The sequence below is a fragment of the Papio anubis genome, chromosome 7, assembly GCF_008728515.1.
Source record: "Papio anubis isolate 15944 chromosome 7, Panubis1.0, whole genome shotgun sequence".
Classification (NCBI taxonomy): domain Eukaryota; kingdom Metazoa; phylum Chordata; class Mammalia; order Primates; family Cercopithecidae; genus Papio; species Papio anubis.
The window spans coordinates 50183362-50210837 of NC_044982.1; the positions used below are offsets into that span (position 1 = coordinate 50183362).

At 39.8% G+C, this 27476-nt stretch overlaps 1 protein-coding gene across 2 annotated transcripts in view; it reads right to left on the reverse strand.

Moving 5' to 3' along the window:
- Window positions 1-8876: 8876 nt before the first annotated feature.
- PELI2 (pellino E3 ubiquitin protein ligase family member 2) overlaps window positions 8877-27476 on the reverse strand; it is a 195530-nt gene continuing 176930 nt past the window's right edge. For both annotated transcript variants that reach the window (XM_017961188.3, XM_003901847.5), the window contains 3 exons: window positions 21540-21737; window positions 19739-19927; window positions 8877-13836 (listed from right to left, as the gene is read on the reverse strand). In XM_017961188.3, the coding sequence (XP_017816677.1) occupies window positions 13270-13836; window positions 19739-19927; window positions 21540-21737 (954 nt within the window). In that variant the 3' untranslated portion in view covers window positions 8877-13269. The remainder of the gene's footprint in view (window positions 13837-19738; window positions 19928-21539; window positions 21738-27476) is intronic.

The window sequence follows — 27476 nt, forward strand, 5'->3', positions numbered from 1 at the left end:
TATTAACAAAAGAGAACAAGGCACCGTATCCCTTCTCCTTTCCATGCTTTGAATGCTGGCCTCTAGCTGCTGTTCTTCCAAGGTGAGAAAGAGGCCTAGTTACACTTTATAGAGAATTTGAGAATCATGGTCCTTCAGACTTGGGAGCATTTTGGAAGAAACACTGTCCATAAGCCTCACCTACATTGGCACAATACTCCTCCCTGAAAATGCTCCTCTTTTCATAAGTCTATTGAACGATGTTTTTCAACCAGTGATAAACTAACCCCAAAATATATAGGTGAACTGCAGTATATAACAATAAATATATCTGAGAAAGTCAAATGTTGTGAGATGAGAAAGGACATTCCTGCTGCTCAGGGATTAGAGTTGAAAGCAGGAAAATCTGCTGTGCTTAACTGGATAAAGTCACAGCATTTACATTTCTCGTTGATAGCTACTGAAGATTCTCCTTGAAGCTCAAGTTCTCGATGCCCTCTGTCCCAGTCCCCTGTAGAATTGTCAAATCCCGCTTTTGCACTTAGTTACTTGATTACCTGCTGAAATCCTGCAATTGCCACAGCTGTTGCCATTTTAGCTCCTTGAATTTATGAGCACCAGTGCATCTCCCTCGCATCTGCTTTGGCTGTTGCTTTTGAAAGGAGTGATCACACAAGGAGGGGTAGAGGAAGAGGCCCAGATAGTTCTGTGGCACTGAAGGCAGCTAAGAAAAGAAGCAACTCTTGACTTTGCGATTAGAATAGTAGCAACTGAGAACATTAAATGTGTTTATCTTTCTTCTGAGGAATGCCAAGTATTTTTAAAAAGAGAACCCTGACTCATCGTGCAGAAGCACAAGGACACACTAAAAATAGTGGTGTGGTTTCTAACATCGAGATGCTCCGCAGCAGGTGACGAGAGGTTTGCTTCTTAAATAGACAGGTAACCTACGGAGAGCATATGACGATCTTCTCTGTAAAGGACTCTGTCAACTCTGTGGGATCTTCCTTTCAGATGACTGATGGGTAACAGCAGGGTGGAGGTCGGGAAGGGGAGGCCAATGGATATGGAGGTGGTACTGTTTCCATAAGCATTTCTCTTCTTTCCTTAATGGAATCGACTTGCACTCTGGTTTCCGCAATGTCCTAGATTAAAGTGGCTTTAAACCAAGGAGTGAGCCAGTCATATACCCTTTACACATCCTCAGTTCTATGTGGGCTTTGGTCTGGGATCAATTATTGTTCATGATTGATCTGTGCCCTGCCATGACCTCAGAGAAAGGCTGATTCCTGCATGTTCACTAAGGACAGTAAGATGCTTCTGGAGAGTCAGATATTTGGGACCTTGATATTCCCCACAGTTGAGTTCACTGGCTCTTTATGCACACGTGGCCAGCACTGATCGAAGCTTCTCAGAGTGAAACTGAGCATCTTTCTGGGTGCCTGCACCGCCAAAGCCCAGACCATCTCTCTGTTTCCACACACAATGGCGTCTTCAGAAAGCACGGAGAGGATGTACCTCCCTGCCAAAATCAATCCCGGTCAACTCCAAGTGAGTCTATAAGCCTTACTAAAATAAAGCTGATTTAACAAATAATGGCTTAACACTTGGAATCACTAAATGCTATGCTTTAATGTGTTTGTAAGAAAATCTCACCATTTGAAATTAAAAGGAGGAACAAAATGAATTTTGACACGCATTTATCAAATCTTGAGGAACATTAACTTTCTGAGAAGAGAAGACCTTTTTAGAGCCCCCAAATGGAAACTGGATAAAGTCCTTTAGACTTATGAAAAGCTACATGCTTGAACACAGCTCCTGCCCTGTGGTTTCAAATACAGGCTTAGGACTTCTGCCTCTGAATAGGATGTCAGGCAGCACACTGATGCTCTCACCAAAAATAACTAGAAAGGCCACATAAAATAAAATAAAATTTAAAACTCCGTTAAAAGACATAAGAGAACTGCTGATGCATAGGTGACTATCAAGGCCACAGTTTGAAGAGGACAGAATCACAGAGGGGTGAGCTGTTGATCTGCAACTTCTTTTATTCCAGGACATTTGCAGAGTCTAGATGTAGAGTAAGAATCCGCTACTGGAGCAGAGAAATCATCAGAGCTCTAGACAGCCTTGGAGGGTCCAAAAGACAAAGCTGAAAATTTAAGAGGCCAAGATCTTGGTGAGGGGCAGAAAACTGACCCTGGTTTTCTCTTCAAGAAGTTAAGAGAGTAAAAGGCTAAAAGATTAACAGAGCAAAAGGCTAAGTGGAAAGACTGAGAAGAGAGTGAAGTTTTTGGCAGGGTCACCATGCCTAGGGAACAAGAATTATGGTTCAGGACCCACAAGGGGAAGGGCCCTGGGGAATAAACCAGGGTCTTGGCTGAGGCCTTAGGAGCCTAGACTTCACTCAGCTCAGTGAAAGTTGATTATCCCCTTCTCAGCTTGCCTAGCAAACGAAGGTGTGACTCCCCTTTGGTGAAGAATAACATCTGGAGCCTCCACACTTTTCCTTTTAATGGATAACGCGCAGCATTCAATCAAAACTTCTGGGGGTCCCCCAGCAGCATGCCTGGTAATGGCTGTGATGACAGTTTTCTAGTATTTAATTTGACATTAAGTGCATATCTAATTCACAGAACTTGGGCTTCCTGGAAGCATGGTTACCATAGGCAGTCGGGGAAACAGTGCCAAGGTGTGTGAGTCTGTGTCTGTGTGTATGACACTGGCTTTCATGCAGGAGCTGCTCATTAAATCAACATGGCCACAATTCACAGGGATAAGCGGCAAGCCTGTCATTTGTCAAAGATAATTCTCATTCAGTTTCATACCAAGGAGTGAGGAAGATTTTTTTTGTTAACTGTGAAAACCCCACAAAAACAAAAAGAACAACAAGAAAGAACAAAGAAGCCTTCTCTCATCCTCCAAATACAAGTCAGTATTTCTTCTGTGTACTCTCGTAGCATGGTGTTTCATTTTACTTATCTGTATTCTTCCCCAGCTGCAAATTTAATCTAGGGCCGCGAACTATATCTACCTTAGTCACACAAGTCTCCTAAAGTGGCTGGTGCAGTGCCTGGAGCACAATGGGGGCTTAATGAAGTTTTAAAAATAGAATTAATGAAAGAAATAAATAAAAGCAAACCGAATGTCAAACTTACTTTGGGAAAACAGTCACAATACAGTTTCACATGATCGGCAGTTGGGTGCACAAAAGCCCAATGTGAACTATAGCAGAAAGTCTCTTATCTGATGTAGTTAGAAAGGTAGTTATTCAGGCCAGGAACAGTGGTTCACACCTGTCATCCCAGTAGTTTGGGAGGTTGAGGATCCATTGGGACCAGCAGTTCAAGACCAGCCTGGGCAACATAGTGAGACCCCATCTCTTTAAAAAAAAAAGTCAGCTGGGTATGGTGGTGTACACTCATAGACCTAAGTACTCAGGAGGCTGAGCTGGGAGGATCATGTAAGCTCAGGAATTTGAGGCTGCAGTGAGCTATGATCATGCCACTGTACTGTAGCCTGGGTAACAGAGGGAGACCATGTCTCAGAAAACAAAACCAAAAAAAATTTTAAAAAAAGGAAAGAAAGGTAGTTATTCAGTTCATTGAAGGTAATTTATAGCTGGGAATTTACAAAAAAATACATACTTATTTTGCATTTTACCCTTCACACCTCATTTTAACCTAAACACAAATGCACATTTGTATACTAATATCTTGACAGTGTGCCAAAGCCTTTTGAGTATAGGTCTGTTTGCAAAAGAGCCTACTGATCCTTCTTAATGATCTTTCTTGAATGAACCACATTCACAATGAATCATTTCCAATTTAAGCTTTGAAAAAGTGGAGTGAGAACCAAAAGGCACTAGGGACAATCTGAGCAAAAACTTCACAAAGCCCATACACTTCCCAGTAATTTCCAGTTTTCTTTCCCATACTTTAAACCTTTTTTTTTTTTTAAAGCAAGTTGCTTAAAGTCCTCTCAAAGTATTCAGCTTAATTTTCAAACGCAAAACAATTCTTTGATACTCATATTTATGAGATTATGTGACATTTAAGTACCTAATATTAACAGTATGACTGATATAATAAGTTTGGGAACAACTATAACTGAATCCCGGTAAGCATACAATTCAACTTGCAGGTGCAGAAGTATGTGGGTTAGGAGAGGGTAGCAAATTACTAGGTGGGAGCATGGGCATGCCATGGGCATTCATTAGTATGTTTCATAGAGGAGCTGTCAATCCCGTAAGAAGGCAAAGTAGAGGTCATATAAGAGAGCTTATAGAGAAAGTGTTATTCAGGACAAGGAGCAGCTTCCATTAGCAAAGAGTAAGTATTCCAGAGTATTTAACTATATGGTAGTTTAACTATTAATTAAGTTAAACTGCCTTAACATATTAACATTTTATAGTAAAGAATGGACAACATAATACATACATCACCATTACATGTGCAAATATAGTAACATATATAGTCAAATATTTAATTCCTTTTAAATTAATATATTTAACATAAATTATATTTATATCCTATTCAAAACAGTCTTTTTGAAATATTTTAAGTTTTCCTTTGCTATCTGCTATCAATTTAGGATGAAAAAGCATGTTTGATAGATAGCTAATCCTGTTTGAATTATCAGAAGCTCCAAATTAATGGATTATAAATTGCATGTGTAATAGATGGTACAGCAGGCCACTTTTAGACAGCAGGCTCCTGAAGAATAGACCTAGCACTCAACGAATATGCTGTACACAAGACTCTACCAACATGAGTTCTCCCTAAATCTTGTTCTTTCTTTTCTTTCTAAAAATTCAGACCTGTAATAAGAATGCAGCTTAGGTCTATCCACCTACACTTATATGCTGTGCCAAGATATCATATTATAGATATTTTTGCACTTCCTCTATTAGGTATTTTTTGCCTGACATGGATATTAATGAGAATGGATATACTTGTTAGCTATTGCAAATAATTCAACTTTGAAAACATTTTCTATTACTTCTCTTTCAAGCTTCTTGCTTGGACTAAAGAGTATTAAGATTGCAAGTGAGCTACAAATCATTTTCTCCAACAAACATACACACAAACAAAAACAGATGAGACTGATATAAGATCATAATTATTTCCTCTAACACTAGACATTTTTTTTCTCATAACACAATTTTGCCAATTTAAAGCTTAAATATTGCTGCAATATTGCTTTTCTCTACTTGTGTGTTAGGAATCCAAGAGATTTTATTTGATTTTTTCCAAAAGTGTTGTGCACATATATAATGATTTGCAAACCATTGATTTGGTCCAATTTTATCATCCCCCAGAGTAAATGACAGGGATTAAGTAACTTGCAAAAGATCACACAATTAATTAAAGGCCACACAATTAACAGAAACTGACACATATGTCAATGATCTTCCCATTGATCACACTGGCTTTGTGTTTTCTAATTTCAGCCATGTTGATTCAGACTAACCTAGTTGTTGAAATCTTCATTTTCTGAAGCAGTTTTCATCCTAAAGACTCATGAATGTTAAGTAGAGAATCAAATCCATTAAAAGATTTAACTACCTTCAATTGGTTCAGATAAATGAGGAGTTTTCCTCTAATGGAAATGTTGATGGAAGGCAGGAACTTAAAATTTGGCTAGTTTATTGGGTTTCATAACATAAATTATGGCAATTTAAATTAGTTTTTATTCTTACCCTATACAAGAAACTAACAAAAGAACTGGTAAAACTTTTGGATGCTTTCCATCAGCAGCCTGGGATAATAATCCAGTTTGGCATCCATCCAATCCAATAGGTGAATCATTCCAAATGAATGAACTAATTCTAATAACAGAATAAGGCTTCGATATTATGAAAATAAATATATTTAAAATTGAGAAACATCTACCAACTGAAAGGGTGGTGCATTAATTGTCAATAGTCTTATACTGCGTTTTCAAATATGTAGTCACAAGTATATTTGCTATGTCTTTCTTCTCCTAAAATAAAGTTATTCCATGGTCATCAGTAATACCATATTAAAGTGTTTTAAGTCATAGAGGCTGTGATACAGTTTTGCATAAGCAGTAACAGTATTTTTCTTTAAAGATAAGGGTTACTACCTCATGAATAGCAATAACTAACATTGGGTTCATGCTTATCTGTTTTCATTTAAAATAAATTTTGAGAATGTATGGCAATAGTTCCACAATAGCTAAATTCTATCAATTTTAGCATTCACCAAGAACTCAAAATACCTTATATGGGGAGAAAAAAGAAAGTCTGTGGTTAAATGAATTTGAGATATAGTAGATTATTTCGTTATAACACTATATGACCTTTTTTGCGGATAATTTCTGGGACTCAAAATTTTAAACAAAACACTTAGGGTAATATTACTGCAAGGGAATAATATAAGCAACTATCATTTAGCGAGCACTTACTATATACCATAGTGCCTGTATTATGTTGATTTGACCACATCTCTAAAGGGTAGAAACACTATCATCACCTCTATTTTACAGATAAGGAAATACTTGAACTCAATGAATCCAAACAGCAGAACATTTCCAGAATGTATACAGAAATCAAACTCTGAAATTAAAAAAAGTCCCTTTCCCAGTTTTATTATAAATACATCACCAGAAGATAGGAACCCAAAGCCTATGAAACATGCTCTGATGACACGCAGTTTGCTTACCCACAGCAAGTTTCTGTCAGGTTAATGACAATTTTGAGAATTCAGCAAGCTTCCCACACTATGTACAAAAAAATCTCATCCTTAACATTGAACTCTTTCAAACCAGTTTGAAAACTTCTGGAGGTTGTTTTCCTGTAGAGTGGAAATGGTTAAAGGCATGAACTAAAAACCAACGGCAAAGGATGGGGAATGCAAGTTTAGAAAAGAGGCAAAGGAGTTAAGAGAGTCAGATCCATTCACCGAAGAGAAAACAGCAGCTAGACTCATGGGGCAGGAAGGGGCCTTGTTTGGCTAGGCCATCCATTCCTATCTCCATGTGGGGCCACATGCCTCAAGTTCCCAATGGCACATGCCCATTGGCTGTGCCAAAACCAATGAGCACAATGGGAATTTAGTAACTTGCACAGCAGAGGCATATAGTCAATACAATCATGTAGCTGAAGAAGAATTTATCAAAGTATAGAACGTGGATCGCCTGTAACATCATCTAGGTTGTCTGTCCAAAGTGAAAATTCATGGAGAGAAACCTAGAAAACTACATCAGCCCCTGTAGACACAGCTAAGGAATCTGCATTTTAAGCAAACCTCAGGAAATTCTGACGTAAGCTCAAGTTCAAACCTGAAATTAGGCAAGAAAGAATTCATTATACTTCTTTTAACTCACAAGAATAACCTTGGTATTCTTCAACTAGAACCTGTTTAGAAGACAAAAGAAGGAAGTGATGCTTAAGAACGGTCCATTTGGGCACTCCAGTGCATGTCCCATAATTAGCAGTGGGTGTTCTGGGTGGCACAACAGCTTGAAAACAGTTTGTTCAGGCTTACAGCTCCCCAGCCATAAGAAGCGTGGCCTCATTTTGCAAGCCTCAGACACGTTCCTGTTACCGACATCCAATTTAAAATTCTTACTTTTAAGTTTAGAAAGATAGACAGTCATGCACCACATAACAATGCCTCAGTCAATAATGGACTGCATCTATGACGGTGGGCCCATAAGATCCTGATGGAGCTGAAGAACTCCTATTGCCTAGTAATGTGGCAGCCATTGTAACGTCTTAGCATGGTGCATTACTCATGTATTTGTGGTGATGCTGGTGTACACAAGCCCACTACACTGATATAAAAGTATAGCACATGCAATTAGTACAGTACATATTTGATAATAAGCAACTATGTTATTGTACTTTTCACAGTTATTTTAGAATATACTCCTACTATATAACAGGTTAGCTGTAAAACACCCTGAGGCAGGTCCTTCAGGAGGGATTCCAGAAGAAGGCATTGTTATCGTAGGAGATGACAGCTCCACGCATGTTACTGCCCCTGAAGACCTTTCAGTGGGACAAGATGTGGAGGTGGAAGACAGTGATATTGATGATCCTGACCCTGTGTAGGCCTAGGCTAATGTATGTATTTGCATCTCAGATTTTAATAAAAAAGTTTAAAAACAACATTTTAAATATAAAAAGGTTGAGAGAATAAGAATATAGAGAAAGAAAATATATTTTTGTAAGCTGTACAATGTGTTTGTGTTTTAAGGAAAGTGTTATTACAGGAGTCAAAAGTTAAAAATTAAGGTTTAGAAGGTAAAATAGTTACAGTATGCTAAGGTTACTTGGCTTATGCTTTTTTCTATAAATTTAGTGTAGCCTAAGTGCACAGTGTTTCTAGTATGTAGTGTAATGTCCTAGGTCTTCACATTCGGTCTTCACTCACTCACTCACTCCGCCAGAGCAAAATTCTAATCCTGCAAGCTCCATTCTTGGTAAATGTCCTATACAGGTGTGCCATTTTAAATCTTTTATACTGTGTGCGTGTTTTTTTTTTTTTTTTTTTTTTTGAGACGGAGCCTCTTGTTGCCCAGGCTGGAGTGCAATGGCATGATCTCAACTCACTGCAGCCTCCACCTCCCAGGTTCAAGCCATTCTCCTGCCTCAGCCCCCTGAGTAGCTGGGATTACAGGTGCCCATCACCATACTCGGCTATTGTTTTTTTTTTGTTTTTTTTTTTTTTGAGATGAATCTCGCTCTGTCACCAGGCTGGAGTACAGTGGCGCAATCCTGGCTCACTGCAACATCCGCCTCCCGGGTTCAAGTGATTCTCCTGCCTCAGCCTCCAGAGAAGCTGGAACTTTTAATTCTACAAGTCAGGTTAAATTCCCCTGGAAGTTAAATTTATTTGACAGTGATGTAATGTCACAAGAAATAGTAATACAGGCACCAAGGATATTTCTTTAATTAAAAAACGTAGGGGATTTTCATAATCCAGGTTTAAATATGTATTGTGCAGAATATAAAACAATTAATAAACTCAACAGTTTGAGATTACCTTGGAAGTTAGAGAAGTGAAAAAAATCAATTCTACTCGTATCAACTTTCTACTAAATGTCCTGATGAACTCAGTGACAACCACAGAATCTGAAGACAATGGCTCACAAACAGACTGATATCCATTTAATAGTTTTTGAAGATTTTTTTCCTGTAAAATGGCTTGTATTTCCACAGGTACAATAGTGAAGAAATAAGCTTTTCAATTTGACATGAAATATAAAACAACAATTTTACAAATATATTCATAGAATTTAACTGCTCATAACACAATACATGGTAAATGTGACCATCCCCTTAACGTCTAGACTATTTAATACAGAGAAGCAATCTGTCATCTCAGCTAAAAAGAAACATCTTTCATTGAGTTTATTTTTATTTGTTTAGAAACATGTTTAGAAACTGTCAAGTAAAACTGGAAAATACTTATTTTCCTTATCTTCCTCTAGGGATTCTTCATGAGGGCAAAAACTTATTTGAAAGGATGTAAGTTTTACTAAAAAGAAAATACTGAATCTTTTTTTGCGTTACTACTTCAGTGATGCTTAGATTCTTTTAAAAAGGTGCTGAGGTTGTCTCACTGGCCACACAGGAGGAGGAGCATCATACCCTAAGCCGCAAAGATGGACAGTAAAGGGATGGAGCTGGATTTGGCTTAAAATCAAAGTCCTGTGGTTTGTCTATCAGAAATTCTACTGTTATGAGGCAAGGCTGCAAGAAGATAGTTTTTACCCAGCATTAACAATGGTGTAATCACACACCCTTTCAAGCACATCCAAAGAATAGAATGACTTTAAAAAAGAAAAGAAGTGGAACAAAACCATAGAACTGCGGGTAACGATTCCATAACCCACATTACACTTCAATTAAGCAGAAAACTCTCATAAGCGCCCACACAATACGGAGCTCCCAAATAACAGAGGTTTGAGTTTTTCCACGGAAAAAAAAAAGACATTGAAGCTTTATGAAGAAAACAGTTCTCCTCAACTTTCCCAATACAGTATATGTAATAACTTAAAATAATTTCCCTATTGGTACTGGAAAATAAATTCTACTACAATCATGTTTATGCCAGTTTCTGGCATATTTCTGCATCCAGATTCATTAGTCTCCTTAATGGAGCCCATCATTTTTCCAATGGCTTTCTCCTTTCTTTAAACCCTAACCCTGAAATTCTATAACCAGTTATATCACGTGGCTTCCCTGAGGCACAAAGGTACCAAAGTCTATAATTAACTATCGAGGAATGATAAATATGCTCTCTATTTATATTAACAGATTTTAATTCTTTCGGGCCACAGTTGGGGGAAAAAAATCCAGAAACCTTAATACTTACTCTGCAGGGTAAACTGTAGCCCTTTTTGCTAAAAGCTGAACCAAATAAGGGAAATGTTGAGAGTTGCAGCATGCATGACCCGGCAGCACCGATTATTAATAAAAAATTCCGGACTAGAAAAATACTCAGAGTTGTACTCCATCCACTCTGAATCATTTTTTTTTTTTTTGTAGTAAACGACATAAACAACTGAAAAATATTTCTATGGGAATACATCACTGGGGCTTTTACTTCTGGAAAGCTACTTGCAAAAGGCATTAGAGTCAGGCCAAAACAACTAATTGGTCTGCAATTTCCTTGTGTATGCACATGAGGGAGTGGGGCTAGTCCTTTAAAGTGATGGCAAGCAAGACATAAAAAAAGAAGTGACCTTGGAGAAATTACTTTTCTGAACTGTATTTCTCTACCTTGGTGAGCTATAGAGTTCTTTATTCTCAAAAACTAACTCAACTGTGAAAAAAGAATCTCCTTAGTCAAAATTATAAAGGGATCTTCCTACAAGTGGCCAAGAACAGCCTGATGTCCTTTTTGCTGACTTGCCACCTCTCTGCAGTTCCTTAAGCAGGGTGGGCGGGACCTCACTTTGGAAGCCAAAGGAAAAGATGTGGAGCCCATGGAGGGCGGTTCACTGTTACCCGTTCCAAGAGCTTGGAAATTATTACCCAAATTTCAACTTACATTTAAGCTGAATTTACTAAAAGTCAGAAACTTTTAGTTAGACATATGCCCAACTATGGGATGTGTCCAACTTGGGGGATATGTCACGTTGCAGAATGACTAGATTCATAAACAGGACTTGAAATGGAAAATTATGATATACCTAACTCTCTGGAAAAATATCTTTTTCCTTGGTAGGTAAAATCTGGCCTTTCTGGATGCAAGACCATTTAGCTTACAAGATGGTTTTAGGGCATCAAGAATCCTTCAACCACTTTCTAGGCGTACAGCAAGAAAAGAGAAAGAGTGCCTCCTTTATCATTCTTTGGGGCCCAAAGAATTATAGGCTGAAAAGACAAACTCTATCAGCGAAAGCTAATCATCAGAGGCTCTGGCTAAATCAAAAGGCATTAAATATATTATTCTAGGCAAGTCCATTTTTTCTTTCATTTTCTATCTGCAGGTAGAGTAAGCTATACAGAATAGAGCAAGCTATCCATAAGAGGACTGTTGTCAGATTTTCACATCACTTAAAATTTATCCAAAAAAACCAAAACCAAAAATGTCTCATCCTAAACAACGATCTCCATGAAAAATAAAGCTATATTAAAACTGAGAGGCTGAACTTTAAACATATTATGTCAAATTAAGCAGCAGCAATCAAGAGTAATATATCATATCACTTTAAGGAAAAGGGTACTCAAATAGGTTAGAATGGCTGAAAATAGGCAAAATATTTGCCAGTAGGCAAAATACGAAAAAACCAATTCAAGTATGGATATAGTACATTAGAATCATATAAATTACGTATATGTACAAAGGTTAAAAAAAGTCACCCAAATCTGCAATGGTCAAATTAAGAGAACATTAGTTTAAATAAATACTTACTCCATGTGGCAGGGTTTTATTTTATCTCAGCCAGCTTCTACTAGTCTCATGTCCTAAAGGATCTTTGCCTTCTGGGAGCAGTGATACGACTGGTGCCAAGCATCCAAGATTAACCAAAATGAAATGAAAGTAACAGGAATGGTGGAGCTCATATGAAATTCTGATTTAATTAATCCTCAGCAAACACTCATTTGTTCTCTCAAAATCAGGAATTTTGAATTATCTCTGCAGACGTACCACTTGGTGTTGTGTATATCTAATGATCCCACTTAAATTTAGTTTGATTTGCAAACATTTCCAAAACTTATTGGGCTCCTTAAGCTGCAAGGGAAGGTGACAGATGGCAAAAAGGGAGTGCGCAAAAATGCCTGTATCATTGTGATTGGTTTGCTTTCAGACTCACAGAATTTGGCTTTCTTAACAAAGGGAAAAAGAAACCACAAAAAAACCCCACAAGCTTTATGAAACCCCAAGTGGTTTTAAAAAGTAAAAGCTTATTTTTAATCATTCTTAAATCTTAATTCAGTCAGCAAACAAACATGGTAGTATAGCACCCAGACCATGTCTACTACTGTAATTATCCTCAGTTAGTGAGTTTTTAAGAGCTGATGTATTGTAATCAACCGAACAGTTCTGGCCGTGCAAGATGAGTATCAGGGGCAAATCATATTAGGCAGAAATAACAAAAGACAGGCTAAAAAGTTACGGAAAATTGTCTGTGAAGTGCCATGTATTTGATGAATGAGTATCTAAAGTAAATTCCACTGAAGTTAAAAAAAAAAGCCCACGAGATATGAATATTCTCTCCCCCAACAAGTCAGAAAAATAAATCAGAAAGAAGCCCCAGATTTCAAAACCACCTGTGTCTAAGGCCATCTGTCCACCAGTCACACTGTACAGAGCCGCCCCTCTGCTGTCTGGTCAGGTTGGAGCCACGATCAAGTATTTCTAGACACTGTGTGCCCTTTGCGTCACACCTACACCACACTGCACTGAAGGGAACTTCATGAGCCCACACTTTTGAATACATTTTCTTCTACATCTGTAAAATATGATTTAAAGTCTTGTCCAAGATTACAAAACAAAAACAAAAACAAAACTTGGTTAAAAACCCAAGGTTAAAAATAGAAGCATGGCATTTTAAATCCAATTATTACAAAGATATTATGGTTTAATCAAGCAGACTTCAATGACGATGCTGCTGTTCTGGGCATGCAACACACCACTGGTATCTGTTACACTCCTGCCATGTTTCATCACTGTGTGTCCCCTCTCTTTATTTCCAGCCCCGTCACCCTCCCCTAATAAACAGCATTACAAAAAGGTAAAATCTAGAGTTAGTGGCAAAATCTTCACAGTAACCTGTTAATAAAGTCGTAGATGGCTGTCAAGGGTGTCAGTCAATTGGACCTTGGAAAATTAATTTGATGCAGTTTTGCTCCCCAACCAGCTGCGTAGCACAGAAAGGGCAAGCAGCGTGAAATGCATGAGTTCCATGAGGCAATGGGATCTGAGACCAATATTTTGCAGACTTCTCCGAGCACACGTGTCCACAGGGAGTGAAAGCATGAGTTGGCGGTCCTGCGTCTACATAAAATCCTGCCTCACAGCCAAGCCAGAGAGGCACATAGGGGCCCACAGTCCTGCACATGGGACACTCCCTCTCGTTGGCCTCCGTGTCACTCCGATGGCCCCAGTTGTGGTACCCATGCACATGGCCACAACTGAGATATGCCCAGGGCTGCTTCTCCTCCACCACCTCTTTCCTGTTGATGCTGGGGAAGGCCAGGGTGTTGAGCCCCACGGGACACTGCGGCCGGGCGGCGTTAATCTCCTGCCGGAGGGCTTCTATGTGCTTCTGAGTTGGAGTATGAAAAAGCCCATCTGCTGTTCTCCAGAGGAGAGTGGCCCCACACAGGTCAATGAGGGAGCCGTCCTGCAGGACGTTGGTCTCACTTTCCACCTACAACAAGTTTGAGACACATGCCTTTTAAAAGCAAAATCAAGCAAATCACTCCAAGATTCTTTCCTCTCAAAACAAGAAAAAAAAAAATCTTTGAAGGTAACACAGGGAGGCAATTTATCCCACAAAAACAGAACTGGGGGAGTAACCTATCCTCCCCAAACCTCAGTTTCCTCATCTGATCACTGGATATAATACATATATGCCTTATATACAAAGCCCTGAGCACAGTATGTATACCTAGTTTTACATGTTCAATTACTATAGTGGTTATTTTAATGAACTTCATAAATCTCCTAAGATTTTCTTTTTAACTCCTTAAGTCAGTAACACAATGACTCACTGATCCCATAGGACGAGAGATGTCCTACCAGTTCATCCAGTGGAGACTCATCCTTATCTTGACCACAGTCAATCCAGAAGACCTTGCTGGGGGCCTGTAGTCATTACAGCAGGGTCCAAAGCACTCCTGGTGACCCTTAGCTTCCTCCACCTTGAATCTATCTTTCTTTGTTCATTTGTAAGGCTTGAAGCTGAACAGTTCAACATGAGCCTTCATTTTTAGAAGGAGGCCTGTACTATGCACTAAGTGTTTACAAGAGTGATTAACAGCTGACAAGCAGCAGCTAGGCATGGTCAGCAAGAATCTGACCACTGCCTCCACATGCCAGATGCATGCTAAGCCTTGGGGCTACCAAAGGCCAATAAAACCTCTTCCCCATCCTGCTCTTCAGTAGTGGAAGGCAGACATGCCCAGAGCTCAGAGTGCATGAAGGCCAGTAAAGCGTTGTGCAAGGCCACAAATCTATAGCAGCCAGGAGTGTGGACTCTGGGTTTGAACGCTGGCTCTCCCACTTATTAGCTGTATGACACTGGGCAGATTACTTAAGCTCCCCGGGCCTCAGTTTCCCCTTGTGTAAACGTTAAAAAAGGTGGTTGTGTTCGATACGTAAATGCAAAGAGTTCTTAGAGAACACTGTCTGGTATGCAGTAAGCACTATGTAAATACCTGCTACTATTACTCTGATGATGACAGATGGTCAGAAATGGTTTCTAAAAGGTTTTTCTTTAACAGAGATTTGAGAAAGATGTCAGGCCTCAGTAGGGAGGATAGCAGGAAGGCACAGCAGGGAGAGGGAGGAGAGGCCAAATGGCATATGCGCCGAGGGAGCAACAGGGAGTTCGACGAGGCTGTGCAGCCAGGCTGAACCAGGATGGACGCAGTTCAGGGCACTGGGTGGGTGGGGCGAGAGACCCAGGCGGGAGAGAGAGGGAGGCTGGTGTCCATGCCCAGAGGGAGTTGGTGGGGGGTTTAGGTAACTACACAAGAACTGGTTTGCCTTTCAAAAAGGTCACTTCTGGAACTTTGGAGGGTGGGTTGGAGGGGTAGAAGATGAGCGGTGAAGGAGGCACCTTGTGCTCTCTCTGGGTAGAGAGGATGAGTACACCTCAACAAAGACAGTCTCAGTGGCAAGAGACAGAGGCACAGGGAGTAGAGAGAAAGAAATTAGACTCGATGGCACTCAGCTCTTGATCTGAGCAAGAGCCTGTTACGTGCCTGGTTGTCTGGGTAGAACAGGGCTTTCCACAGACAGAGAAACACAGGAGAAATGGCAGATGAGAGCAAATCCTGATTTCACCACTGAGGAGCTCTGTGGTCTTGAGTCAATGACCAACCTCTCTGGGCCTGGCTTCCACATCCATTTTACTGGAATAATGCTAATACATGTCTTATAGGATTGTTGTGAGAACTAAATAAGTTCAACAGCAAAAGCCAGGCCAGTTCAGTTCTGGGTGTGCTGAATGTGAGGAGTGTGCAGAGTATCGGTGGTGGTAATGCATACAAGGCACGTGTGATGCAGCGTGGGAGACAGATCAGGCTCGCAGAAACATATCTAGGATATTACCAGCACCTAGGTGAAGCTGTGGGAATGGATGCCACTGCCCAGGCAGGGTCCCAGTGAGGACTGAGGACAGAGCCAGGGGCTGGGGTGGAGGAAAAGAACCATGTAAGGGAAAGAGAGAGGTATGGGAAGCACTAGAAATTTTGTTAATCTTTGGTCCAAAGAACTTTGCGGCTCTCTGCTGCCCTTGGGGTACAGCCCAAGCTTCTTAACACACTTAAAAGGTCACTCCCAATGCAGTCACTCGACTTCTCCTGCTGTAGCTCTTCTCTTCCTAACTGGAAACCAGGACTGCCCTGCAATGAGCTGCAAGGACCTAGAGTCCATGAACGCACTACCTCAGACTGCCCACAGGCAGGTGCAAGAGCAACCTCTGCCTAGAATACTCCACCCCAGCACACCCTGCTCCAGCTGAGCCCTGGGCTGGCAAACTCCTACTTTTTATCCAGGTCTCACCTGGATGTCACTTTGCCCTGGACATTTTCCTTGTCATGAGGAAATCAGCCCTTCCCAAGTATTAGTTGTTAGAAAAAGTTAAGGTCCCAAGAAAATGATAAATCTTAATACTGTATAGGATACACACTGTGACTCCTTTCAAACAGCCTGAAGTTTGCTGATGCTCCTTCCCCGCCCCACCACAAAACCGAGCATCCCATGTTCTCCTCTCCCCTAACTGGTGTCATGAGGCTCCTGCCCTTGCTGACCACAGGCAATTCTCAGGGGAGGCCTCATTGCAGGATAAAACTGTGTCTAAAGGATCACACTGATGTGGTAAGAAGCTGAGGTGTGGTGGTGGCCTAGCCTCTGGCTGTGGAACAACCCCCTTTTCCTCCTGCAGGGCACTTCTTGGTAAACAATAAAGTCTTATCATAAATCTGGGGGGTATGGCCTTTTACTTTCCACATACCCTTGACTCCCACATCTGGGGTAGGTGTCCTGCAGAGGGAAAGTACCTTCGGTGCCTTCTCATGACTGTACTCATCACACCGTATCTGCTGATCTGCTGCCTGGTCTGTGGCCTCCTCCAGACCATGCAATTCGAGGGCAGAGCGTGGACTTGGTGTTTTCTGCCATATCCCCAGTTTGCAACTCCTACTTAGTAATAACAACCAGCCAGTTATGGGGCATTACTGTGTCCAGCACTGTTCCAATCCTTTCCAGCTACTGTACTTATTTAGTTCTCACAACAATCCTATTAGACATGTACTATTATTATTCCAATTTAGGAGATGTGGAAGCCAGGCACAGAGAGGTTAAATCATCGATTCAAGACCACAGAACTAAGTGGTGAAACCAGGACTGGAACCTGGTGGTCTGATTTAGCAATCATTAGTAGGCATGAACTCAGATTTTATTTTTTAAATTCTACCACAAAAGAAAAGCTATGAGCAGGCACAGGAATTGACAGTACTATGGGAGCAAGAGACATTTGGCCTCTACCATGGCAACTAATGGCCCCTACATAGCAACTATCTAAGCACAGGGTAGTGAAGTCAACCCCCATCCACCACTTCTTATTAGCAAGTGACTTAACCTTGTAAAGCCCAGGTTTCCTCATCTATAGAGGGACACAATTAACAACACTGACTTCACGGGTTATTTTAAGCAACACTGGAAAGACAATTAATGTAAAGCACCTGCTAGAGCCTGAACATAGTTACTCTATGGTTATTTTTATAATTTCACCTAAAATTAGGTATGCAATCAACTTAACTGAATTTACTTAATTTTATACAAAGCCAGTTTAGTTTAATAAAATATTTCACATATAATTTAATTAAATACTCAAGGGCCCCCTAGACTAATATTTTAAATGTTACCATATGTTATCATTAACTAGCTAAAAAAGTAGGGCACAATTCAAATTCCATTCACCTATTTATTCAGGGTTTAAAGGCCTGAAAAGACATTTCCCCCACATTTAATTAATTTTGTTGATTAGTATATCTTTCTGAGGTTCCATCATTTGCTGTAATAATGAAAAACAATGGTGATTTCTGGTTACACATACAGTAGTATATTGATTCATATCAAATGCTGAGTATGACATGAATACATAATCTTCCACCAGCACTAGCTCCACAATGTGACTACTACTGTTTTAACAAATATTTTAGACTTTTAGCAGCTCACTTTATTTCCCAAATTTCTGTATTAGACTGCAAATGACAAGTACTGCCAGAGACTGTCCCCAAAATCTAATCTCCAGATAAACATAATTTATATTGAATGCTACCAGCAACATGTACAGGACCAATGAGTCATGAATTAAAACAGAAGCTCAAAGAGTCAGTAAACTTTCCTCGAAGACAGACAAAAAAAATGTTCTCCAGAGGTTAACAAGAGGAGATTGCAGGAAGGATTATCCATTCAGTGTACCATAAGCCCAAGGTGAGGCTGATGGAAGCCTTTGTAACTGGTCAGGTTAATCAGATGCTATCAAACGGGATGGCACAATTTTACATAGTTTTAAGTGTCGCTTATAGGGACTAACTTCAAAAATAGCCTGTATATTTAATACAACCCATTAATACAAGCCATTTTTGGAGTTCTTTCTTTTCAGTCACACTGTAAAATTCTCCGGCACATGTAGCAGCCTAAGAAGAGTCGCTACACAATAACCAGAGTGGACGAGAAACTCATCCTGTGATATGCCCTCCTGGACAAAGGCGCTCCCCACGGACTCTAGTGTATGCTTTATACTCACCCAGGGAGGCAAATGCTCAGGTGTAAACCATCCCCGGCTCCCCACAACATGGTACTGAGTGAGTAGTATTAGGTGTCCAGGCTCTCCATCAGGGAGACCTGAGTTTGAATCTCACCGGCTGCCACCTTCTAACTCTGTGACACTGGACAACCTTTAATTTTATGCCACATCTTCCTCATCCATGAAATGGGGATGACTCTACTTCCCTAAGAGGGCTGCTGTGCAGATGAAGTGAGCTAATGTCAGAAATGTTAACACAGAGCCTGCACCCAGCAACCATTTACTGACTTCTTACTCTTGCTGTTATAATGATGAATAACCAGTTTGGTCAATCTAGGTCAGTTTTATATAAAACTATCCAGTAATCAGAAACAAAAGATTATTTAGAAAAACTGCTTTCACATTTCCTTCTTTCCGTCTTACACATTTCTTGATGATGAACATTTATAACAAGTGCTAGGTCAAATCCTCTATTCTGCATACATTTTATTCTGTGGGAGTTCTGAAGAACTTCTCTTCTAGCTTCTAGAAAAAGACATTTGTTCTCTCTCGTTCTAGCTTCTAAATAGCAAATTAAGCAAAAGTACAGGAATGGAGAGTTTACTAAAAATCAGTGGCTGTGCTACATGGCTATGGCAAGATCAGAAACCCAGAGCTACACATTTAAGGTATTATAATTATTCTCCAAGAAAGAATGGGTTTAAAAAAACTGCTTTAGGGCACGGGTATAAGTGGTGATATTTATAGGAAAATATTAACATGCCAGGTCAATGCAATATATAAATCATCTCAAGTAAAAAGTTCTAACTGTGATTTTGGTGGACAGTATAGAGAATTCTGCCTTAATATATAGGAATTCAAGGGGAAAACCAGCTGACTTATTTTTTAGTTCCAGAAAGTCTAGTAAATAATTCCTTAATTCATAATTTTTACTAATTGTTTTTGGACTGCTCAAATGTTTTCCAAATCAATAAAGTTTTACACTAAAAGTAAGTTTATTCTTCTTAAAGTGAATTTAAACAGATTTTTGTGGTGAGGTATACAATAAAAGATAATATTCTTCAGGTGGTAAGGAGCAAAACACAATTTACTCCCCAAAAGTTGAACCACTGAAGGAGATAAGGCCATTTGCCTCCTGCTTTCAGGGGCTTGTGGAATTCTGCTTCTGCTGAGTTATGGTACATGGCGCTTGGACCTGCACAAAGGTTCCAAACGTCAGGGGAGGGAAAACGACAGCCTTGGAGTTAGGCTTGTGTAGTCTGGTACGTCTTGCGGAGTGAAGCGCACTCACCAGCTTTCCTCGTTGCTGGGCCGACCTGGTTTCTCGCAAGGTGTACACATCTCCACAGACAGAGATCTCGCGCCAGACCCCAGGCTGGGACTCCTCGGTGAAACCCCCTCGAGGATGCATCACCAGGACACCATTAGTAGTAAGCCCATCCATGTGGCCATCAGGGTTTTTCCACTTTGCTGCCTTTTCCTGGAGAGCACATGGCAGAACAGAAAAAGTAGGTTAAGATGATGCTGAAATGGAAAGGATTCTGGAATTTCTTTAATACATTGTGTAGAGGCAGAGGGGAGGAGGGTGATGCACTTTCATTTTCTATTTAAAGCTAATAATCACAAGGATAAAATACACAATTATTTCCACACTATAAAAGAAGTGTTGAATGGATGAATGACTTATCACTGGACACATATTACAGTTCTCAAGAATTTGCAAAAAATGGATGCCTGGACTTCTCCCTCTAAGATTCTTTTTACCCTCCCCACAACCCCATGAGATTCCAGGAATCTGGTGTGTTTTCTCTTTCCAGTTATACTTGTGCCATGCCCTTATCCTGATATCTAAAAGGGCTTTCTATGTACTCACTATCAGGATAGAGAACAAAGGACAGCCATAAAGAAAGACTTTCTATTAAAGCTAGAAAATTCAAAAAATGTTAAGCCAACAAGTCAGGGTCATTATGTTTACACAACAATCAGTGTTTAAATTCTCAAAGGTAGATGGCACATGTAGCTTGACATGATGATAGGACAGATACTCTTGGGTGCTTGTGCCACAGCTCTTCCCTTCAGCTTTCTTGGTGACAGAGCTCAGCTACTGTTCACATGGCTGGGGCTGGTGGGGGGAATCCTGATTAATCCAACATGACACTCCCAGCCATCTTCCCAATGGCTGGTTTACAGGTGGGCACAGCACATGACTGGGCTCTGACTGATGACACAGGATATCTTCTCGGAGGCTTCTGAGAAAGGTGTCTGTGCTCTAAGAAGAGACAAGGAGGAAACAGTGCTTCTGCCACCCTCTTCTCTGGCTGGAAGTTGTCATGTGGCAGGGGACATATGAAAGTGCAGGAGCCAGCTCTCACCCACAAGAAGACCTCCCATGAAGAGGCTGGTGCACCATGGGAGGCAGAAGGCAAGACAGATACAACCCGGTGCCCTGGATGTCACAGAACCACTGAACCACCAACCTGGGAGCTGGCCTTCTTCAGCACTTCTTATGTGGGAACAGTACATTTGCATTGATTTTAGACCATTTTAAGCGGGTTCTTTTTTTCCTGCAAAAATATCCTAATTCAAAAGGAAACTATGTTAAACCTGGATATTCACTAAAACTTCTGGGCTTCACTTACAAGGAAACCCTATAAGGGTTGGGATTCAAGTCTGTTTTGATCTCTGTAATCCCACATCTAAAACGCCCAGTACGGAACATAGCAAACACTCAATAAAACATTTTTGAATGAATGAATCACTAACATTTTCCTCTAAGCCCTAATGATCTAAATTTGGCCATTTATTTTTCTCTCTGAAATAAGCCTCTTAACTGCCATAAATACATTATGGACAATGTTACAGGCATATTTTTTAAAAAGTACTTACTGTAAATATTACAATATAAAAGATATAATGAATAGCAAGTAATGCTTACTAACGTTCAGATTTTAACTGGCCACCTGAAAACTAAAATCTCAAAATCTCACCAGAGGCAACATACAAAGCCAGTACTTTTTTTGCTCCAATTAAATGTTCCATGTCATAATCACAAGCGGTTTTCTAGAAATCATGTACTTCTTGACAATACTTACTCCAAGAAATATATTTTTGGAAGAGTCAAATCCGGCGGCAAATATCCGTGCTGTGTAAGGCTCATTCCTGTCGCACACGATCCTGCAGGCAAACCTGGATATGGTGCTCTGTGTGATCTGGGCTTCGTCCGTGTTCTGGGTGCCAGAAATCGTGTCTGTGACAACGAAGTCGATAGGGCTTTCTGTTGATCTGCCCACCTAAATAAATCAAATGTACTCGTGATTCACTCGGAAAATAGCAGGGTGCTGTATTTTATTCACATGGAAAAAGCATTCAGGATCCCTTTAACACTCACTATCTTTGTTCTGAGGGTTAGAATTTAATGCAAGATTTTCATTCATGCTCCTTTTCCTATTTGACTAGGGAAGATATTAGGGTAACCAAATATTAGAGATATCTATTTTTAATTGCATTGTATTGTGGTAAGAACACAATACGAGATGTATCCTCTGAAATATGTGAGCACATAATGCAGTCATTGTTGGCTACAGGCACAGTGGTGCACAGCAGATCTCTAGAACTTACTCATCTTGCTTCACTCACTTTATGCCACGCATTAGTTCATTAGATTTTAAGTATTGAGAAAAAGCTCAATTAAGAGGAAAACAGTAGATCTTCGGCCACTCATCAGATTTCATCTCTTGGATCTGGGAAGCAATATTACTTTCACAACAATTTTTTTTCCCTATTTCTGGGGTTAAAAAAAGCAAGATTTTAAATAAAGGAACTCTTGCTTCCTACTTTCTTGTCCAGCTCCACAGAATGGTTTTCCTTGTTAGGTAAATCCAACAGTGACTCCCAGCACTGAGCAAGAACAGCCCTAATCCAGACATAGAGATAAATGTCCATTAACACTACTCAGCATGAAAGAGAAGGATGTGAAGCCAGCCCAAAGTTTGGGATGTAGTCAAATGAAAGATTTCAAAAGCTGGTCTTGGCATTTCAAGTCTAAATTTTTAAAACCTCTCTTGTGGAAGTCTAAAAGACTGTCAATAATACTATATTGGCTAACCTTTCTTTGTAAAGATTTAAATGCTGCCAGAAAGAATGTATTTCATTAGGAAGATGTGACAAAGTTCTAACAAAGCTTCTAACAAAGCATCCAATAAAGGCTTAATGAAGCTTGTCCTATTCAATCAATTCAAGTAAGACAGGTATTACTCTCTCCTGTGAACTAGGAAAAATATTTGTTTACAAATATGAAAATCCTCAATATGGAATATTTAAAAAGTTATGTAATTCTGCTTCATAAATCTCTAACTGGAAAACAGTGCTAAGTGTTTTATGTGCCAAAGGGACTTCTTAGGTTAAAACCACTTATACGTAAATTAATACTTTCTCACTAAATATGATATTGTTCTCTCCCAACTGTAACTCCGATTCTGAAGTCGCCAATGGGAGGAATGCAGAGACCTGAGACATATGCACATAAAGCTCCCAAAAGTCAATTTCCAAGATATTTTTACTCTGGTCTCAAAGTTCTGTCTACAAACTAGGCAATGTAATACATTTTTCATCCAAATGAATAAAGTAGAAAAAAATCTTGTATCACTTAGCTCAGCTTGCTTCCTAGAACAATATCAAATTTCTTTTGTAAATCTCATATATACATTCTCATGCACAGACTATCTTTCTAAAACCAATGACCACAGATACCTATTTTCTCTTGTTTTTTATAACCCTTAATTTCTTGTCCTAATGAAATATGCCTGGAATAAACTAAACTGCTGGTTTCATTGACACTTAACAATTTGAACAGATGCATATTGCCTAGATATATGCATTTCAGGTTTAGAAAACACATAACTTGTTAAAAAATGCAATGTAAAATCTAAATTAGATGTATTATAAAATCATATAATTCATCCTTCTAAAGCTGCAAAATCTCCTCTCTGCTAGATTCATTTAAAAACCGGGTAACTTGGAAGCTCTACTGATTCAGACTGCTTTAATTTTGTTAAACATTTTTTAAAAAGAAAATTAGAAAAGTAATGAAGACTTACTGCAAAATACTTAACAAATAGAGAAAAGTATAAAGGTGAAAACAAAGCCAACTTCAAACTTAGGTGCAAACCCGTCCTGAGCCCCTATTCCAATGAAGTTTAGGAGTAAAACATGATAAATTCTAGAATTTTCCAGTCATCTCACCAAACCTGGAGCCTCACAGCAACAGTCACTGTCCCAAGATTTGTTAATCTCCATGGAAGAGGGCAATGCCTTTTCAAGCTCTGTTATAAGTTCAAAGTCAAAATCACTCTGCTGGTTTGAATGTTTTGTAACTATTCCTTCTTGTGTACAGAAACTATTCTTTTCTAGAAGGGCCACATTCTGAGTTCATCCAAATGTATTAAATTAATGTCTTGATGAAGTCATTGAAATTGACTGTAAAACAGGAAATTTTATTCTAACTGGAACAGACTGCTAGGATCAATGATTTTAAGTCATGACACTTACCTTGATGGGTCATACGTATGATTTATCAGTTTGCTTCCACTTAAATCTAACCTCTAGAGTGCTGGTAAAATTTTATACTTTATGACACAAGCCTCATGTTGCTTTTTCCACGAAAACAAAACAAAACAAAAAATAAAACTAAGTAACTTTCCTGCTGAAAAATCACTCAAATGTGGAAAACCTGCAGCCTGCCCTTTCTTTTGACTACTGGATCAACTCTACATTAAAGGCAGTCATGCACACAAGCCAAGATGCTTTTGAATTTCATCTGATATTCATATAGCACGCAAGCCAGGATGCTTCTGAATTTCATGTGATAGTCACAGAGTGCTGACAGTCATATAACCAGCTACAGTGAGAACTTGCTCCATTCAGTATGTTAAATTTTATATATATAAGAAAAGTTTGGGTTTGCCTAGATGTTAGCTGAAGCCAGGACAGGTAAGATGGTATCAAAGCATCTAGAAGGGCCTCCCGTTTTTCTCACCTCCCTCAACCAATTCCTACCCATCTCCCTGCATCAATCACTTTATTTTCTGACTTCCCTCCTGGGATAAGGATGAAAAGTTGTTGCTCCCATCTAAAAGCAATCTTTCCATTGACACTTGATATTCCAATATTCTCCCTTTCCCAAGGATTTTGCTCCTAATACTATCTCCTCTCTTTCCTGAGTCACTAATTTCTCCTTTTATACTGGATGGTGCCATCAGCTCTCACACACATTCTAGAGCTTCTCAAACTCTGTGCTTAAAGGACCAGTATTGTTGCTGTTGTTGTTTTAAATTTTAACTAGTCACTGATGCCTTTTAAACATACAATAAAAATGAGTACTTGAGAAATGATCATCTGCTTGGATGTTTCGGCAATGCCAAACTGTCATGAAGGTTTCCTCTCAACTTGTATGCTCATCTCATTCTGTATTTTAACAAACATTTCACTGCTGGGCAGAGGGAGTGCAGTTTGAGTAGCACTGCTCTGGACTAGTTTCCCACTTTTAAAAATGCTTTCCTTCACCTGCAAGCAACCCTCAGGCTCCAGCCCTGTTTCTCTGATTGACTTAACAGCAAGACTTCTTAGAAAACCTGTCATTAGTTATTTCCTCCATTTCCTCACCCATATCTTTAACTTCCTTCTTCCTCAACCCACTCCAACTGAGCTTCCTTCCCCACAACTCCACTGAAACCATTCACGCTGATTCCAACAATCAATATATTGCTAAATCCAGGGCTTACGCTGAGCCAGCATATCCTGGTCCACCTCTACCTGGTACTAAGATAATGAAACTTTCAGGCTAGTTGGTAAATAGCTCCCCCTTCCTTTTTCTTTCTGTTCTTTCCCTAGATAGTATCACCAAATCCCACCTATCAGCTGAAAGTCTTGATCTCTCCCCTGAGCTTCAGACCAGCATACCCAATCTCCACTTGTATGTGTGATAAATATCTTGAATGTAATATGTGCCAAACAGAACTTGGATCCCCCTTCACCCTGGGGCTTCCCTATATCAATGACTGACTGACATCCAATTTGCTCAAGTCAAAAGTCAAAACCCAAGAATAACCCAGTTCTTCACGTTCCTCCATGTGTAACACTGTGTAAACACTGTCAGCTGAACCTCCAAACACATCCTCAGTCCTTCCACTTTTCCCATTTTGGTTTTGGTTACCATTATCTCTTACTTGGGTTCTATCACCTTAGCCTCCAAACTGGTTTCCCTGTTTTCATACTTGCCACCTAGATTCTTTTCCATACAGTAGTTTGAGAAATCGTATGAAAATGTAAATCAGATTATACCTCTCTCCCGCTTAAAATCCTCCAACAGCTTCCCAAAACTCCTAGAATAAATCCCAAACTCTACCTGGCCTGAAGATCCTACCTCTCTCAGCCTTTACCTGCCCTTCCAAGTCCAACGAAGTTCACTGCCATCCTTCTCCACTGTGATCTTGACTTGCAGCCTTTGCACTCACTGTTTCCTCTGCCTGAAGGGCTTGCTTATTTCTGGTCTGCTGCCTCCTCCAGATGTAGGCTGCTTGAGAGGAGAGCCTTAGTTCTCTCTCCCCAGCCACCAAAGGAGTTTCTGACACAGCAGATGGTCAAGAGATGAAAATAATAATTGGAAGATAATGACAGGGAGGCCAAATCCTATGAGATACGCACATACCTGCACAAGCCTGCTCATGTGCAATGGTTGTAGAAATACCCACTAGAAAATGTAGACATTCTTTAACATTTTCCTAACAGATACTAATTAAATGTTATCATCTAAAACTACAGTAAATCAACTAAATTGAAAACCAAAAAAACAAAACAAAACAAAAAAACCAAAACCCAAAAATGTTAGGCCTTGTAGTACCAGGTTCGAAGCCTGTGAAAGTGTGAAATCGGAGAGAAAGGACCCCTGAGCACTGGCTGCAGGACTCAGTCAGTCTCCTAGCCCCTCTGGTCAGAAGGCACTTGGCACTGCACTTTAGGCACGGTCAAGACAATGCACCACTTCCTCTAATTCCTTCCATGAACTATTTTCTCCTTTATGTTTCACTTTCCTGTTAGAGTTTCTTTCTTTCTTTACCCCTACTCCAGACAATAATGACCAAGATCTTACTCTTTCTCATACCTTAAATTCAGATCTAGCTTTGATTTTTCCCCTCAGGCCATAATATTTCTGAGTTCTGAGTCTACTAACTTGACTTCACAGTGGGAAATGCAGCATAAAGCCCTTTCTTGGTTCATTCTGATATTCTGCCTTTAGATACTCAATTAACCCTAGAAATCATTTTAATGGGAATGACTAAAACGAACAAACTCTCCACACTGAGGTCCATACTTGAGAACTGTGAGTGCTGTAGTGCTTTTTGCTCGGTGATTTTTGTCAGTAGTAGGTTTTGGAAATATAAACTTGTTAAAAGGAGGAAAACGTGGAAACAAATCTATCTTTTCAAGGTCTTATGAGAGTTGCTTAGTTCTCTGCTTAAAATGATCTGCCATGGATCCTTCTAATAGGTCCAGTTAGTCTGTGTGTGTAATGTGTTATGTTTCCTTAAGAAACATGTGAATTCTTGCTTGGCTTACCGTACTATATTTAAAGAGGCTGAGCTGGTACTATTCAGAGAATGAAGAGCCCAGTGACCTAAATCTTAGCTCTGCCCCTAAAGCCTCCTCTGACCTTAGTTTACATTACTTTTCCTTTCAAAGACCCAGATTTCTCAGCTATGAAATTAAGAGGTTGGTACAAATTGGTATTCTCAGAATGTGGTTCATGAGCCCCAGAGGGTCCTTGAGACCTTGCCATGGGGTCTAGGTACATGAGGCCAAAACTACCTTCATAATAATACAAAGACATTAACTGCCTTTTCCACTGTGCTGGTCTCTACACTGATGGTGCTAGAACACTGGTGGGTAAAGCTGCTGGTGCTTTGGCACGATTCAAAGCAGTGGCACGAAACTGTATTAACAGTCATTGTATTTTTCATTGCTGTGATCTCCAG